The sequence below is a fragment of the Diadema antillarum genome, unplaced genomic scaffold, assembly GCF_040938485.1.
Source record: "Diadema antillarum isolate AM-2024a unplaced genomic scaffold, OU_Dant_1.0 seq00000583_RagTag, whole genome shotgun sequence".
Classification (NCBI taxonomy): domain Eukaryota; kingdom Metazoa; phylum Echinodermata; class Echinoidea; order Diadematoida; family Diadematidae; genus Diadema; species Diadema antillarum.
This window is the reverse complement of record NW_027271517.1, coordinates 333,479-349,328: the sequence shown is the minus strand read 5'-3', so window position 1 is coordinate 349,328 and position 15,850 is coordinate 333,479. Positions and strand designations below refer to the sequence as shown.

General features: G+C 38.6%; 1 protein-coding gene across 1 annotated transcript; it reads right to left on the bottom strand.

Moving 5' to 3' along the window:
* Positions 1-1,660: 1,660 nt before the first annotated feature.
* Positions 1,661-15,835, bottom strand: LOC139735512 (bleomycin hydrolase-like). The gene is made up of 12 exons (XM_071646267.1): positions 15,732-15,835; positions 15,518-15,639; positions 12,587-12,741; positions 11,837-11,986; positions 10,270-10,500; positions 9,532-9,624; positions 8,025-8,180; positions 6,776-6,934; positions 5,899-5,966; positions 4,802-4,925; positions 4,337-4,412; positions 1,661-3,320 (listed from the first exon to the last, which is right to left on the bottom strand). Exons 1-12 carry the CDS (start codon positions 15,833-15,835, stop codon positions 3,151-3,153), a joined length of 1,608 nt encoding a protein of 535 aa, XP_071502368.1. The 3' UTR covers positions 1,661-3,150.
* Positions 15,836-15,850: the final 15 nt, after the last annotated feature.

The window sequence follows — 15,850 nt, the reverse complement described above, 5'->3', positions numbered from 1 at the left end:
GGTACCACAAATTGCAAATAAAACTTATCAATGATGCAATGAAATTCTTACCATAAGGACTAAAAAATGCAATATGTTGATATAATGCACTGCAGTGTGCGAAAAGTCTGAGTAATAGTAGTTTAACAAAACTTACGAGCTCAACGTATTTGTAAAGCATGACTTGATATCAAACCACCTCGTAGAACTCCAAAGATCTGCAGTTTTTGTAGACCTGTACCACACAAACACTAGTTTGATCTTAAATTTCTCATTTTAGACTCTGCACTAATTAGAAATGCAGTTATATACTTTCTTTCTCTCTCTGAGAGCATCACAGAAAAATTAATGTGTCAAAGTCGTATTTTTCTTTACATATTATTTGCTGAAGAAGAAAAGCCAAATATTGTATGGAGAGAAACAGATCTCTACAGAGAGTTATATGTATTGTATAAAACATGCTAGAAAGAACTGAGAGAGAGAAAAAAGAATAAGCTCTTACATACAAACAGAGCTAACAAATGCTACTTATACTTTGCAGAATAGCCATGAGTACATTGCCAAATCACCGACATATGAATTATTACCGACAGCAAACACTTCTTAATACAAAAATACTTTAACCAAACGATGCATTAATGATGGTTCTTGTTTAGCTTGCATCCGTCATGAATCACAATGCATCGCATACACAAGCACCAAAATGCAGTAAGCCTGTAAAGTATTGCTGCCTTTAAATTTTGACGTGTGCTTCAATTTGCAGATTCAAGATTTCTGGCGGATTTGCTCTTGTTTAGAGCTTGTGCAGCAAACCATAATGCAGCATGCCAGTAACATGATTGGTGCGGGTTATTGGAGTAATGTTCACTTTACGGAGAGAAGATTTCTGGCAGTTTTTTTTTTTTTGCCCACAATTTCAACAAGCTCAAATATTAGATATGGTAGCCCCCCATTCACGAATTGGCATGGATTACCCAGTAAGCATACTAGAACAATCCAGCTATAGTCACCTGTAAATATACCTATATACATTCATGATGTGTGTCTTCATTCCCAGGTATGAGGAAGCTCGTATGACAAGAAAAATCACATTACCGGTAAATCCTAGCAAATAGCTTCATCTCTTTTTACCTCATGTGAAGTAAAGACTTGCATCAAATTTGATAGATTGTTCACATTCTAGGTCACCTGGGGGAAAGAATTCTGTGGGAGATGAGCATGCTTTCACTTGAGCTTCCCAAGTATCTTTCAAACTTCCACCGACATTTTTTAAATTCTTGGTGCTGACAACTCAGAATAGGTTTGGAGCAAGTCGCCATGTGAGTGACAAATGTACGTATGCCAACGACGATGACACTGGTATGTGCATCAAATACCGGTAGTTTGAAAATCTAGAGCCTACACCTCCCTTCATTTCAGTCATATCCAAACCCACATCTGATCTCAACTCCTGCTGGAGGCATCAGATGAAAAGAGGACAAAGTCAACATGCCAAGTTTCTGAACCTTCGACACCAATCATTCAACAATTGTTCTTCAAACGAAGGCCCATGTTCACTATAAAAATGCAGCTTGCTGAAGAACAACAATACAGTCTGGCTGCATGCACTCAGGAAGTAAAACTGTGCAATTAAATTGGACTACAGAATGATCATTTGCGTGCACAATGCCAAAAATTAGCCCACTATTGTTTCATCATCACTCCTACTTGTAGCATCACACAATAGGGCTCAGTAATTAATGCAAAATTAATACAAATTCATTGTCTGCAGTCATGTTGCTAAAAACTGATTGAACAATACAATTTCACAAAGTTTGCAGAAAAAAATCTTATGATTTTTCACACTTCATGAAGTTTTATACACACTGGTAATTACTCTGACTAAACCACAACGAAAGGTTTGACAGCACTTTTGGCAACAGCTTGTCAAAACATAGATTCATGGTGATAAGATTGCATGGGTAAGCTGCCTTTCCCGGCCTTTTGGAAAAATTATCCATGAGAATAATCAGACACCAAAATCTATGTCTGGGACTGTTGTCCACGAAATTATTATGAAGGTATCAAGGTATGTGTGTATGTGTGTGTGTGTGTGTGTTGTGTTGTCGTAAAAAATGTTTCGTCTATTCATTTTGTATCTATATCTAAACACTCAAGTGGATTGTATAGTACCTAACCAATGAAATCAAAATAAAGATTTGGAGAAAAATAATCCTAGACATACGAGTTCTTTAGTCTTCTCATATGACACATAAATGTGTAAAATGCTCCATAACGTTTCATAAGGTGAGGCAAGTACCGTTTTAAGAAAAGAAACAGAAAAATGAATCTTGCTCTGGCTTCCTAGTAACATGCAGGCTGGGTTTAAGAGTTGATTCTCAAACAATATATTCACTGAGCCCATTGGATCGAGTCTTCAGGTCATTTTGCAGCAGAAATTGTCTTGGCTTCATGAAATTGGCAACTCCAAACTTCACCACGTTTTATACTGGAGAAAGAGTAGATGGAACTGGTAACATACATGAAATGTGCACAAAATTGGACTTAGAAAAAAAAATCAACAATTTGAGATAAGAAATATTTGCTTAGATCTTCCAAACTGTGTTGCTAATTTAAGGATCACGTGTAAAGTAGGAATATTGAGGAGTTGGGTAATTCCACAGATAAAGTAATCAATTTTATATGAAAATATAGTTATATGAAAATATAGCTCAAGTTAAAGAGAAGTTCTTACTGTGTATTCCACCTTGTGATATACTGGCAATAAATGATGAAATAATGAAAAAAAAAAGAGCATCAAACCTCAAAAACATGGTTTCCTGGCCTAGACAGATTAATGCCTGGGAATGTAAAAGATCAATGAGAAAGGATTCTGGTATTCTTGTACTAGCCTAATGTTTTGAAAATCTGGGCAGTTTTTGGAAATCACTAATGTTCTCTACGTACATCGATGCAAAACACACAAGCCAGTACTGTAGAGTCCGTTCACATGGATGTGTACTTCTGGCACTTTTTATCATAAAAAGTGATTATCAAAAAATACCATTCTCTCTAGGATCTACAGATAATGATAGTCCTACCTTAAGTATATAATCAAGAGTTTTCTAGCTATCTAGGAGTCTCCATCGTCAAGAGCTCCTCTTCTCGATCACCATATATTGCGGAGGGTGGCTATAATTTAGAAGACAGCGGCCCGGCTAGGGCCCCCATGGGGTCCCAAGGTGGCAGCACGATGGGCTCTTTGCTCTGAACTTCAAGGACCTCAGGAGGAATGTGGGCCTTGTCGACCACCACCTCGAAGACAAACTCCTCGAACCAGCGGTCCGTCATTAGAAAGTAGCCTGCCAAAACACAAACCCCCAATTGAAATGAGAGTCATCATGGGTAAACACAAATCAATGCAGAGTATCTATCCCCGCGTTCACATTGGTCCCCGCGACGCGACGACAGCAACAAGAGATCTTATCTCTTTTATGACTGACCGTTCACATTGGTATCTCATCTGTCCCCGAGCTGTGGGGGCAATTGGGGCTTGGGGCGAGCTCTGCCAGGCATAGCACATGCGCACATTTGATGACCACAGCTGGACGCTATCAATTTCGCCCCAAGGTCACTCTCCCCTCCAAATCTTGTCCCCGTACCCGACTTGCTTGGCGGGGACGGGGGGACAAGTCCCAGTGAGTGTTCACATTATGGTTTTGGAGGAGAAAGTCCCACAGCTCGGGACTTTCCCCGCGTCGCGGGGACCAATGTGAACGCGGGGTTTTTCGCATCATATTTGATAAAGGTATCCTTACTAATGATCAATATCCATTTACCCTCAGTTCCCATTAAAAACACATATGAAATCATAGGGAATATCCTACCACTTAAAAAGACTTTATGCTAACTTCATGAAAGTGTTTCAGACAAATGAATGTATGTCTTGTGTGCATGTCTGTCGACACTGGAATACGCAGATATATCTCTTCGTGATATTGCTTCAAAAATATTAATATTATGACTTGCAGGTCTAATGCTCTTCCAACTTCTTTGAAAATCATAAATTGAAAATCTGATGAGAGCATTTATAAAAATATGATTACAACTGCACCGCTGAAGTGATTTATATGATTCACTTGTTTCAAAAGGTAGTCAATGAAATGTTAACTTACAAAAGCATTAGATCTCTCATAATACTTTAGAACTCTTCAGTTTAGAAGAGAAAGAAAGAGACAGGAGGAGAGCGAGAGAAAGAGAAAAAGAGATCAGAAGGCGAAGAGTTTTTAAAACTGAAAGAGAAAGGTGGAGTTAGACTCAGAGGAAAGAGATACGGATGCATGAATTCTGGAAGAGAATCATCCCCTGCTCTACTTACCCTTCTCTCCTACGTCCTCCCCCCAGGAGTTCTCCACTCTCCATCTCTGCACGGCCTCCGACTCACTGTCTGACTCCTGTCATGAAAACACAGCACAAAGATATCAATACTCAGTAGGTCTGACTTTTCCTTTACTGTATGAGTGGAAATTTTCATTCACTTATTCTGCGTGAATTGAAACAAGCATGAAAGTAAAAGAATGTGAATTTTTCGCTTGTATATATATATATGTATCATCATTTTATATCTTTGATTCCAATTAAAAGCACACAAAATTTCTTACCCGGCTGAGCATAGAAAACTGCTCAGACAAAAACGTCCACGTTTACAGTGACAGTATATTCAGTTTTTACAAGGAGATCGCACCAAACATTTCAGATTTAGAACTAGAACATTACTTTGATATACAATAACATACACTGTTGAATCTCATTAGTAGCAGCGCTGTCTGTAATCACAACCTACCGGTGTTGTAGCTGCTACACCGGTGAAGACCATCGCATGGGTCATCATGGATTCCCCGAAGCGGAGTCGGTCAGACTTGTTAAGCTGCAGGGATTTGATGCCAAACACCAGCTCATAGTCCACCCTAAAGATGCAAGTAAATAGGAAAGAGTGTGCAAAGAAACTCATCCAATATTACAAACTTATATAGACAGAAATGTAAAAACAAACAACAAACAAAAAAAAAAAAACTAACAAACAAAAAAACAGTGTCATCTTCAAGTTTCCCTTTGTTTCAAATGACAGGTGAAAATTTTCCGGAAGTGAGACAGAGCTCCATGTAGTGCATGACTAGAAATGTCTCAATATTGAACATTACATTGCTGATAAATGTGCATTAAACCACTCTCACTTTCACATACATTGTGCTGCAGCTGTGATTGTTAATCAATGACTTGCTCCTGCATTGAATAAAATTTGATGTCATGAAAAATGCATATCTCCACTTTGATATGAGTAACAAACTGAACATGACTAGCAAAGATAAATTGTACTAAAAGTACTTTTGCTACTTAAAAATCTCTATTGTTCTCTCTCTACAAGGCTGCACCCTTATTTGCAGTTCAGTCACATGTGCATATGATTCACAATATAATCTTGACCTTAAATCTTAACCCCTTGACCTCTGACATGGAAATCTTGGGTTAATTTCTATGAGTTGCATAATCATGTCTCATACCAATGCCAAGTTTGCATGAATTCAAAGAAATAGCACACACTCCTGGCTTTCCAAAGTCATCTTGTGACCTTTAACCTCTATTTTTCAACTTTCAACTCTGATCACTGATACAAGACTTAATCATCCCTAGTAGGATCATCTTGATCAAGCTGGGACACACATGTCCTCTTCCAGTTAAAGTGCTCCTAGTTTCTCTAGAGGGATTTGTGAATGGAAATTCAAGCCAGCTGTCATACAGTTTAGCCATATTATATGATTCCCAGAGAATATTATGCTGGACAGAAAGACACCTTTTGTGAGGGACTGATCTTTCTGACTCAGACACTTGAAACGATTAATGTGAGTGATGAAATAAACAGAAGTATGACGTGCAACATACGCTTGCGGGTCAAGGATTCCTGTCTTCTTCGTTGAGCACTGCCCCACGTCGCACCCAAACCAGACAGCCTGTGGGGCAGGGTGAGGGAAAGGGAGCATACAAGATGCATGATTACAGGGGAATGGGAAATGCGTAAAGAGGGCAGCCTTCACATTTTATATTTTGTGAGTAACATATAGCTGTATACGCCATACATTCAGCTAGTCTAAATTTTCATGAATCAGGACTTCACGACGATTTCGCGAGTGCTTAAATTTGTGACTGTGGAGTACAGCAGTGAACGGAGAAATGTATTTATATGCGCAGTCACATCAATATCAGGATCATTGTCAATATTTTTTGTGTGTCTTAAAATTCGCAAACAGCACCTGACTCGCGAAATTCTCGAGAATAGAAACCTCACAAAATATTTGGCGTATACAGTTACTGAACGAGTATCTTCAGTGGCATGATTTTTCTGTATGCTTCATGGCCATTCAAAATGATAATCCATCAAACCCAATATTTCTTTAACCTGCATCACAAAATTTCTTTTTAGCGTGTATTGATCAAAAATTCATTTGTTCATTTCACAAACTACATCTGTTCAAATTACTCCCTCTACTTGTATCTTATGTAGTTGGCCGGTTTCTCCATAATAGTAATAATAATTCCTCCATAATTCTTATCAGAAAAAAAGAGCTAATTTTATATTAACTTTCTAATATGTGACCAAAACCCTATTAAAAGGATAATCAGAAAAAAAAGGATACATTTAAAAACTAACAAACTATATTCAATCTGCAAGCCTCGTAAAACTAATGAAAATGATAATTTACATATAATGATTACAAAAGACATGGAAAATGATAATTATAGAATAAAAGCATGAACTCACTTCTCCATTCTTGATGGACTTAAGAGAGACAGATTTGATGACTTCAATCGGCTGGTTGTTGTATAAGGTCTTCTGCCCACCAATCATGTTACCAAGGTACTGCACTGTGTACATCTCTCCATATTTGTTTTGCGGTCTCGGATCGTTGACAAGACAGACCTGATACAAACAAACAAACAAACATTGTCTTTAATACTGAAACATCAACAAGATTACCAGGTTAGTAAACTCCTGAAAAGTTACCTGTCATTACAACTCTCCCATAAATATGGTATGAGATGTTTTGATACTATCAGAACAAGATTAAAATAGTCAAATCCCTCATAACATACTGCAGAAGCTGTTATGTTCTGCAGACATATGCAAAGATATGCAATAACAAACACAACAAATTGCCCACACTCCATTTATGTCAACACAAACTGCTAAGGAAACCAACAAACTTGTACCTAAAAAGAATGCAAATCTATTCACTAGATCTCACTTGATTTTATTTCATTGTCATCACTTACAACAAAAATAACCGTAACAACATATAATGAGTGACAATGTTGGGGAAGAAAAAAAAATTACTCTGTAACTGTTGATAGGAATTATTCTAAGAATAACAATCAAAATTATGACTGGGAATAGCAAGATATAGAGTGATAATGGTAGATAAGAACTCTACTGTTGTAGTAATGAATTACTTCATTGAAATGTATCCATGCAATGTATCCAGTAAAGTTTCCATCAGGTTACACAATCAAAAAAAGGATTTCTAGCCCCAAATTTGTTGCTGTGTTATAAAAAAAGATGATGCACATGTTCTTTTTGTGCATCAATAGGAATAGTGTGCATGCGGTAACAAGAGACTTTAGGCTATTAACTAATCCTAACCCTAACCCACCAACCCTAACGAGAGACCTTAGGCTCTTAATTAACCCTAACCCTAACCTTAACCTACTCAGCTTTGCGCGTAGGTTAAACATTTCATATTTACCTTATGCACACAATTACTAACTAACTCAGACCTGTGGATCACTTGTATAAAGTGGACTCCCGTTATAACAAAGTCCACGGGACCAGAAGTTTTCTTTCATGATATCGAAATTTCCTTGTAAGCGAACAAATAAACAATAAAAATACACAGAGTGGATAAAGTTGCGACCCGAACTTTACTTCTCTTTAACCGGAATTTCCTTATAACCGTGTTCGTTATAACGGGAGTGCACTGTACTAATTACTCCGCAGGAGGATATATCGTCACCTTGTCTTCCATGTTGAAGGTGGGCTTGATGTGCTGGTGATAGAAGTCCTTGGGGGAGATAGGCCCAATCTTCTTGTAGGTCTTGGTCTTGTCGTAGTACTCCCACGTGAAGGTCGCTGGTGGCGTTCCGAGGCATATACACGTGATACGGAAAATCTGGGGCATGATGTGAACGATGAAGATAAGCAACTGTCACTTCTAGATTTACAAGTGAATTATTGAAAATAACAACCTACTCATTCTGCTCGTCAACTGCCTCCAGATGCTTCAAACGCTGATCAATATCATACAATAATTCAATGCAACTGCAAACTTGCAATCATGTCAGACTAAACCATAGTCACCTACCTAAAAGTTTACCCCATAAAACCGAGTCATTTGCATTGAAGATGGATGAAAAAAACAACAACAAAAGAGTGAGAAAGAGAGAGAGAAGAGCGAAACAAAAGAGGTAATGCATAAAACGGGGGAGTGTGAAAAAAAATAAGCAAGTAGGGATAAAATCTTAACCCTTTATATGTTAGAGATTGTACAGATTGGACAGTGTGTACAATGCTATGGGGTTTTCTGAGCCACTCAGTGCTCAAAGCACACAATCGGTTAAGTCTGGTTTGGCAGAAATTATGACAACAAAATGAGGACAAACCCCAAGAAATAAAAGGAAAAATCACATCAGAATGAACATATGTGCCACTGCGATAAAAGATAGTCTCTTTCAGTTGTGAGTTTAACTTCGCTCATTTTTTTTTTAAAGTCTTAGTCTATGTGGAAGACACAGATCAAAATCAAGCTCAGAAGATAGGTAAGCAACTACCCAAGGCTTGCTGTAACATTTTGTCTATCTCACTGACCACTCACTAATGTTGCAGGCAGTGTTAAACTCAAATTTCAGTTCAGAGGAAGGACATGGATCAAAACATTAACTGTGCAAAGAACTTTGGAAGAAGTAATATATCAAAATCAGTTACCAGTGCTACGAAAAGTTGAAAGTCATGAAGGAAAACAAACCCCATGCCCTGAGTATTACAGAGAAGTACTCTGAGAGTGCAGACCTTTGCCAAGCAGCTCATTTCCACCACTGATCTTGTTCTTCCATAGAGATCAGTGATATCCACTCACACTATGCATGCTGAAAGTCGCCCGATTTCCCAATACAGAAGCCTTTTGTTACGTCACCAACTTCCAGCTGCGCGGCGTGCCTCGCCCTAGCAGAAACTACAGCACACGCTTTAGTGCACGTATGAAAACCTAAAAAATGCGCAGCTTGAACTCCTCAGTTCATTGATCCTACCTGCCAAAATATAGAAAAACCTTCACAAAATCCACAAATATTCCCGGATCACTACCAAAATGTAATCATCTGTTACTTGTGTCATTCTCAACCTTTCCTGTAAGCTATTTTGCACATGGACAAACAAAACAAACAAACGCCACAGAAAACATAACCTTCTCCCTTGTCGGAGGTAACAATGGGTGAGGAATCACATGACCCTCCACTACTACTGACCTCTGACATCTGCTGTGTAATCTTGGTCTGGATCTCTTCCTCAGTCGCCTTCTTCTCCACCATCGACTGCAACACGTGAGCGTACTCTCTCAGCTGTAACGGCAATAGTCACGCAGCGATTTCTTTAAAGGGATTGTACAGTTTTGGTTGAGACCTAACTCCAGGTTTCTCACATTTTGGGGTGAGATAATGAGAAACCTCTCTTGAAATACGAAAGAGCATGTAATTTCAAGAGGAAATCAATGTTTATTTGATAAAAATTGGTTTTGAAATGGCTGAGATACCCAACAGAGAGCAATCCTAATAAAAGGTGGGTCCATCATTTATGTAAAATACTATAAAATGCTACATATACATGTACTTTTTTTATGGAAGGCATCTACTCTACATAGATATCACATGCCACTCTATGCACAGAGGTTGGCATTAGTCCTCATCCACCACTTAGTGAGGGCTATCAACAATTTTACACAAAACATCTTCTTGTCTAGACACAAAAAATGTATCACAGAAATTTCAACATATGAATATTGACGGAACAGTGACTAATTTGCCCTGGCCTGGCCTGGAAGGTACCCCCAAATGCCTGAATAATCAGAAGTAACTCATGTTTATGTTTGTCTCTATTATGGGACACTAGTATCATGGCAAGGACTTGAACCTATGACCTACTCATTGTGGGTCCAGTGAACAGACCACTGGGCCATGACAGCTCTGCATGTGCAGCTTCAGCCATACCTTGGAGGTGAGAGTGATGTTGAGTCGGCGAGAGGCACCGGAGCTGTGGACGTCCGGGCAACACTTCTTGGGGATGACGCCGTACTTCTTGATCAGGTTGACAATCATATCCCACTGACCACCATCATTGGTGGGACAGGTCAACATGAAGCTGACCAGTCGCCCATCCACTGGCTCATTCTGACGGAAGATCTCCACCATGGAGTGCAGGAAGTAGTTGGATCTCTCGATCTACATGATCAATGAAAATAAAGAGAGGTTTGAAAGTTATCAGATCTTCTTCCACCTTTCCTTTGAATAATCACATCCAAAGAACATCAATCAATTCGCATTTCTCCAATTTTCATATTGCTGTTACGAATACAAAGTGTGTATTTGCTAAAAGGAACAAATCATTGCTCTCAATTTTGTAAACAGAAAAATCCTAACATTCGCTGTATTACAGACAATGCTTGACCCTTTGTAAAGGCAAGAAACATTTTCATCAAGCTGTATAAATATCTACAGAAAGATTTATCTCTGTATCTATAGGGTCTATGGGAGAAACACACTATACACACTGATATTTTCATGTACACACATTTACACTAATGGCAGTTGATAAGACATTTCACAGGCTGTTTATTTCGCACTTTGTGGTTTTCGCATCATCATGATAATTGCAACAAAAAAAAAAATCACGTAAATGTTTAGAAGAAAGCTAACCATTTTCTTAAAATATTGCTGGAAATGAGATCAAATCTCTCACAAAGAGAGTACTAGTGTTTCAAGGATTTGAGCAGGTGGCCCGATACCCTGGGTTCTACTACTCGTAGACACTTGATATTGTAACACCAATGTGCTGCATCAGGACAGTGCATGTGGGGCACATTTTTGTCATAACTTTTCTTTTCACCACATTTTTACAATCGAGAGCCTATTCACAACACTGGCAACAATCAAACCATTGTTAAAATTTCAGTACATATGATTGAAGTAAACACAAACTAGTGCTCAGCAATGTTGAGCCTATTCCGTTCTGTAAGTAGGAACACAGCTAGCTCTTCATGTGCCATGGTGAAAACCCCCTGTGTGCCACATTATGCTGAGACACTAATGTAGTCATGCTTTTGGAAAACATTCTGTTTTTCAAATCTATGTAACTTTTATATAGATTTCTGTTAAGCTGAACATATAGTGAGTAAAGTTGTAGAGAAAATGCCAAGCTTTACTTTGATGTAAATGGTATGAGAAATCAATGTTTGTTTTTCTTTCAAGTGACCAGTAGCTACATTACTGTAAAGCCATGACTTTTGCACACAAAACAGAGACAGAAACTTAAAATTCACATGCTAATCCAGTAGGGAACACTCATTGCTAGTTAATCACTACTTGAATTGCAAGCTATTTGTGAGAAGAACAGAATCACGAGAAACCCTTTCATTGTACTGTGGCATTTGGCTATTTATCGATCGGTTTGGGCAGGTTTGTGCATTTGAGCAGAATATGCCAAGTTGGCACGCCGTCGACCGAGTCGGGCGTGCGAACATGGCACATAAAGAGCAAGTGTATAGAATCCTTATCTCACCTTGTCCCAAAAGAAGAGGTAGTTCTGGCTGAACTCAAACTCCTCCAAGTTGAACTTCCGTATGAATGGAATGCGCATGGTGTTGAGGGCAGCAAAGATCCAGCATCTTCCGGAGTTGCGCTGATTGGTCATGGGTTTGGCCTCAGTGACCTGCAAAGTGATGCAAGGGAAACCGTCCAGAGTATAATGACAGTCAAAATTTTACTCCCAGTTCCAGTTCACTTTGAAAAAAAAAAAAGTTAATGGTAAAATGACAAGAAAAGTGAAAGCTTTGTTGAAATAAAAATAACAGTTACTACTGTGGTTGTCTAGAATATTAGAGTAACGTTGAACAACTATCCATTGACTTGGGGGCAAAAGACAATTGTAAATACTTACCAGGTACACAGAATGGGTAACTTTATTCTGTCATCTTTATCATTCATTTTTTTTTTTTTTTTTTTTTTTTGGAGGGAGGGGGTGTCATCGTACATAGTATATTTGCTTTACAAGAATATGCAATGGTTAAAGGTTTAAGGTGATTTCCTTTGCCAATACAACTGATTTGAAAGCTTACAAGTTCTCTTTTGAGAAAAAAAAAATAACTGGGACTTAGATTTTTCTTTCTCAGCATTTAATCAGTCCCTTGCCTATTAAATAACTAAAACTTAACAGTAAAGGAAACTCTATGAAGAATTTCAATGATTGAAGGTGAGAGAGTTTTCAGCAAACAATAACATAGGTCTCTAACAAACAGGCAAGTGACCTAACCCGGTGTGTGTAGAGGTGTTGGTTGCTGGGCACAACACTGGGAGCGATGGAGAACTCCAGAGGGTCATACTTGGTGGCACTGTTCTGAGCCAGGATGTTCTTGGGGTCGGCATTGAAGGCCTCCCGCAGGGAGCTGATCTGTGCTTCGGTGATTTCTAGCAGAATACACAAAAACATACTCAACATGGCAGAACACATGAGCAAACAATGACAGATATGCTCTTGACTTCGTATTTGTTTCACATCAGCACAACACAGGGCAAATGACCTTTATGCAAATTGTTGAATTTGCATAATGAAAGGTCATTGCTATGCATGTATATATGGAAATGCTTTTTTTATATCAAATTAATGAATTCCTTCATTACTTTCTGCTCTTTCTTATTTCCAATTGCAGAGTTTACTGCGTGTCAAATCTTTCTAAGAATGGCATTCCCGACTACAAGAAAAATCACATGATCCCTAGTGTTGTTTATGACATCATATCACACTCAAATTATTGAAAGTAAAGGTAGACCTAATACTAAACTTGCTGCCCTGTTTTATTCATGATTGATTCTCGTACTCATTATTGTGTTTAATCTTTTCTGTACCAGGGACTATGGACAGTGCTTACAGGGTTATGAATCGTGTTGTGTCAATCGCCACTAAAAAAACACATAGGCCATAGGGTTAAATAAAATATTTGGAACTTAGTACTAGGCATCATTGAGATAGGGGCAGCAAGGCAGAGGGTACCTGGGGTAGTTCTTTCTATATGTAGGATAACAAAGACTTTCAAATGTGGCTAAATGCACATTGTAATCATATTAGTCTGCAGTAAATCACCACTTACTGTACAATGCTTTCTCTCAAAAACATACTAGTTCTACATCTACTTCAGATTGGAGAACTTCTGAATTCTCTTTCCATTTAAGAAAAACACAACAACAAGATTTTTTACCTGCCCAGATATCATGGAAGACATTATTAGTGGTGACTGAGTGACTAAGTTAAGAAAATCCATTTTGCTAAGAGTGAAAAAGGCAGGAAATGAGCGATACGATTTGGGGTGATTGCATTCCATAATTTCAGTAGTAAAGCCACCCTCACGGCTTGACAAATATCATAGGTATGTCTAGCTAAACAGACATGGTATTACTGGACACTACATCATTCATAGTAACTCCGAATGTGCATGCATCTCTGCAAGTAATAATGACATTCTGTACGCATGGGACTTTGCATAAGATGAATAAGATGTGAAAGACATCGCTTAATCCATTACGAAAATCATGTTTGGAATTTTGATGTGTTTTTGCACTGCACGAAAAGATAACATTTCGTGGAGGGGTTAACTTAGAAATATATTTTAAACAAGGCAAGTGCCAAAATGTGTCTCGCCCATTCGCGTAGAAGAAATTAATGTTTTTCTAAATCCAAGAAGTTCATTTACCCCGCCTATGACCTTTGACCTTGTGATGACCTTCAACTCCCCAAGGGACATTCACAAGCCAAGTTTGGTCACAAACGGACATATGGATCAAAAGTTATGAGCCATGATCGAAACGCGCTGTAAAAATTTAACATGGGCCCTAAAAGTTTGTTGACCCCTGTCTGTGACCTTTGACCTTGTATTGACCTTAAACTCCCAAGGGACATCTACCATCCAAGTTTGGTCACAAACGGACTCATACACCAAAAGTTATGAGCAATAATCGAAATGCGCCGTAAAAACTTAACATTGGGCCCTAAAGTTCATAGACCTGCCTGTGACCTTTGACCTTGAGGTGACCTACATGTTTGGTAAAATTTGTAACTTTGTATAACCGCTCATCCCTCCAAGTTTGATTGAAATTAAAGTCCTCTGTAGAGAGTTACCGGTATTCAAGTTTTTGTAGCGTTACGAACAGACGACGGACAGACGACAGACGGACAGACGCCGCAGGCGATCCCTCACGTCTCCCCGCACCTCCGGTGGATTTGTAATTTTCAGGACTTTGTGAATACCTTCTAGGCCTATACTAGATCCAGTGCTTATTTTACTTTTGTTTGAAATTTCATCCTCTGGCTGAGAACAGAATTCAGGGGAATTAAAAAATATAAGCATCTGGTAACGGTAACACAACAGTCAATAGACTCTCAGATCATCTGTCACGTACATGTAGGCCCCTATGTGTGTACTTTTCGGATACCTCACCTTTTAATTGTGGTAGGGTAGCCAGTTTGTAATTTTATATGTTATAGTTTTTGACATTACATATCACTATCAGATATCAATATGTTAATTTTATACAATATTTCAAACTTGCATTCGATTCTATATCTCCTGTTGGCATTGTTTACTTTGGTTTGTTTTAGTTCTTGTTCTTTGTTTGGTTTATTTGTTTGTTTTTTGTTTGTTTGTTTTTTTTTATTGATAAGATCAACCACCAAACTCCCCCACCACCACCAAAAAAAAAGTAATTTACCACTAAGTAAGTTAGTTAGAGTCTTACCGTTAGATTATTTTACCAGGATTTTTATTTATCTTAGAAGACTTGAAGACAATACAACTTGCACATGTAACGTTAGATATCTAAAAATCAAATGCTGTAATGATCAGACAATTTCAGTACGATTTTGGCTGCACTCTCAGACCCCAAAAGGGAATCCAAAAGAGTCTCCAAAGGACTCAAGGTTGGCAGACCCAGACCCAGAGACTGGGAATTCCCAGAGGTTAACAGTTTGAAACAGTCCCATGCTATCATTTCTGTGTTTGAGAGATCACTACATGACTCATGAGTATGCAATATTTTTACGCTTCTCTTCTTCGACGATCGGCGACCAAGACCAACACGACCAACGACAACGTACTCTCACACTCGCATCAAATTATCTTATATAAAAATCCCACCATTATTGGCTACACTTCAACAATAAATTACCATGACTGCAATCGTAAATACATACCAGCCATTTGCTTTGATTTTTTGAGTTCGGCGTCGATCTTTTCACGGGTAAAGTAACTAGACTCCACTCCTCCTCCTTCCTTGCGCAAGCGTAAAGATACTACACTACCGGTAACGTTAGGCCTATTCGTTATTGTTTTGGTGCTATCGAGTGTACAAAACTGAAGATGCCACCTATTCCCGAAGCCGGCCCTCTATGCGCAGTGCGCACCCACCCGCAAGAATAAAGGAAGGAGCGCAGGAGTGCCGGTGCAAAGGTCAAGAATTTAGCGTTTATTTCAATTGTGTACACGTCCCACTCCGGTGGTTTAGCAGACATACAGGTAGAGTCGGT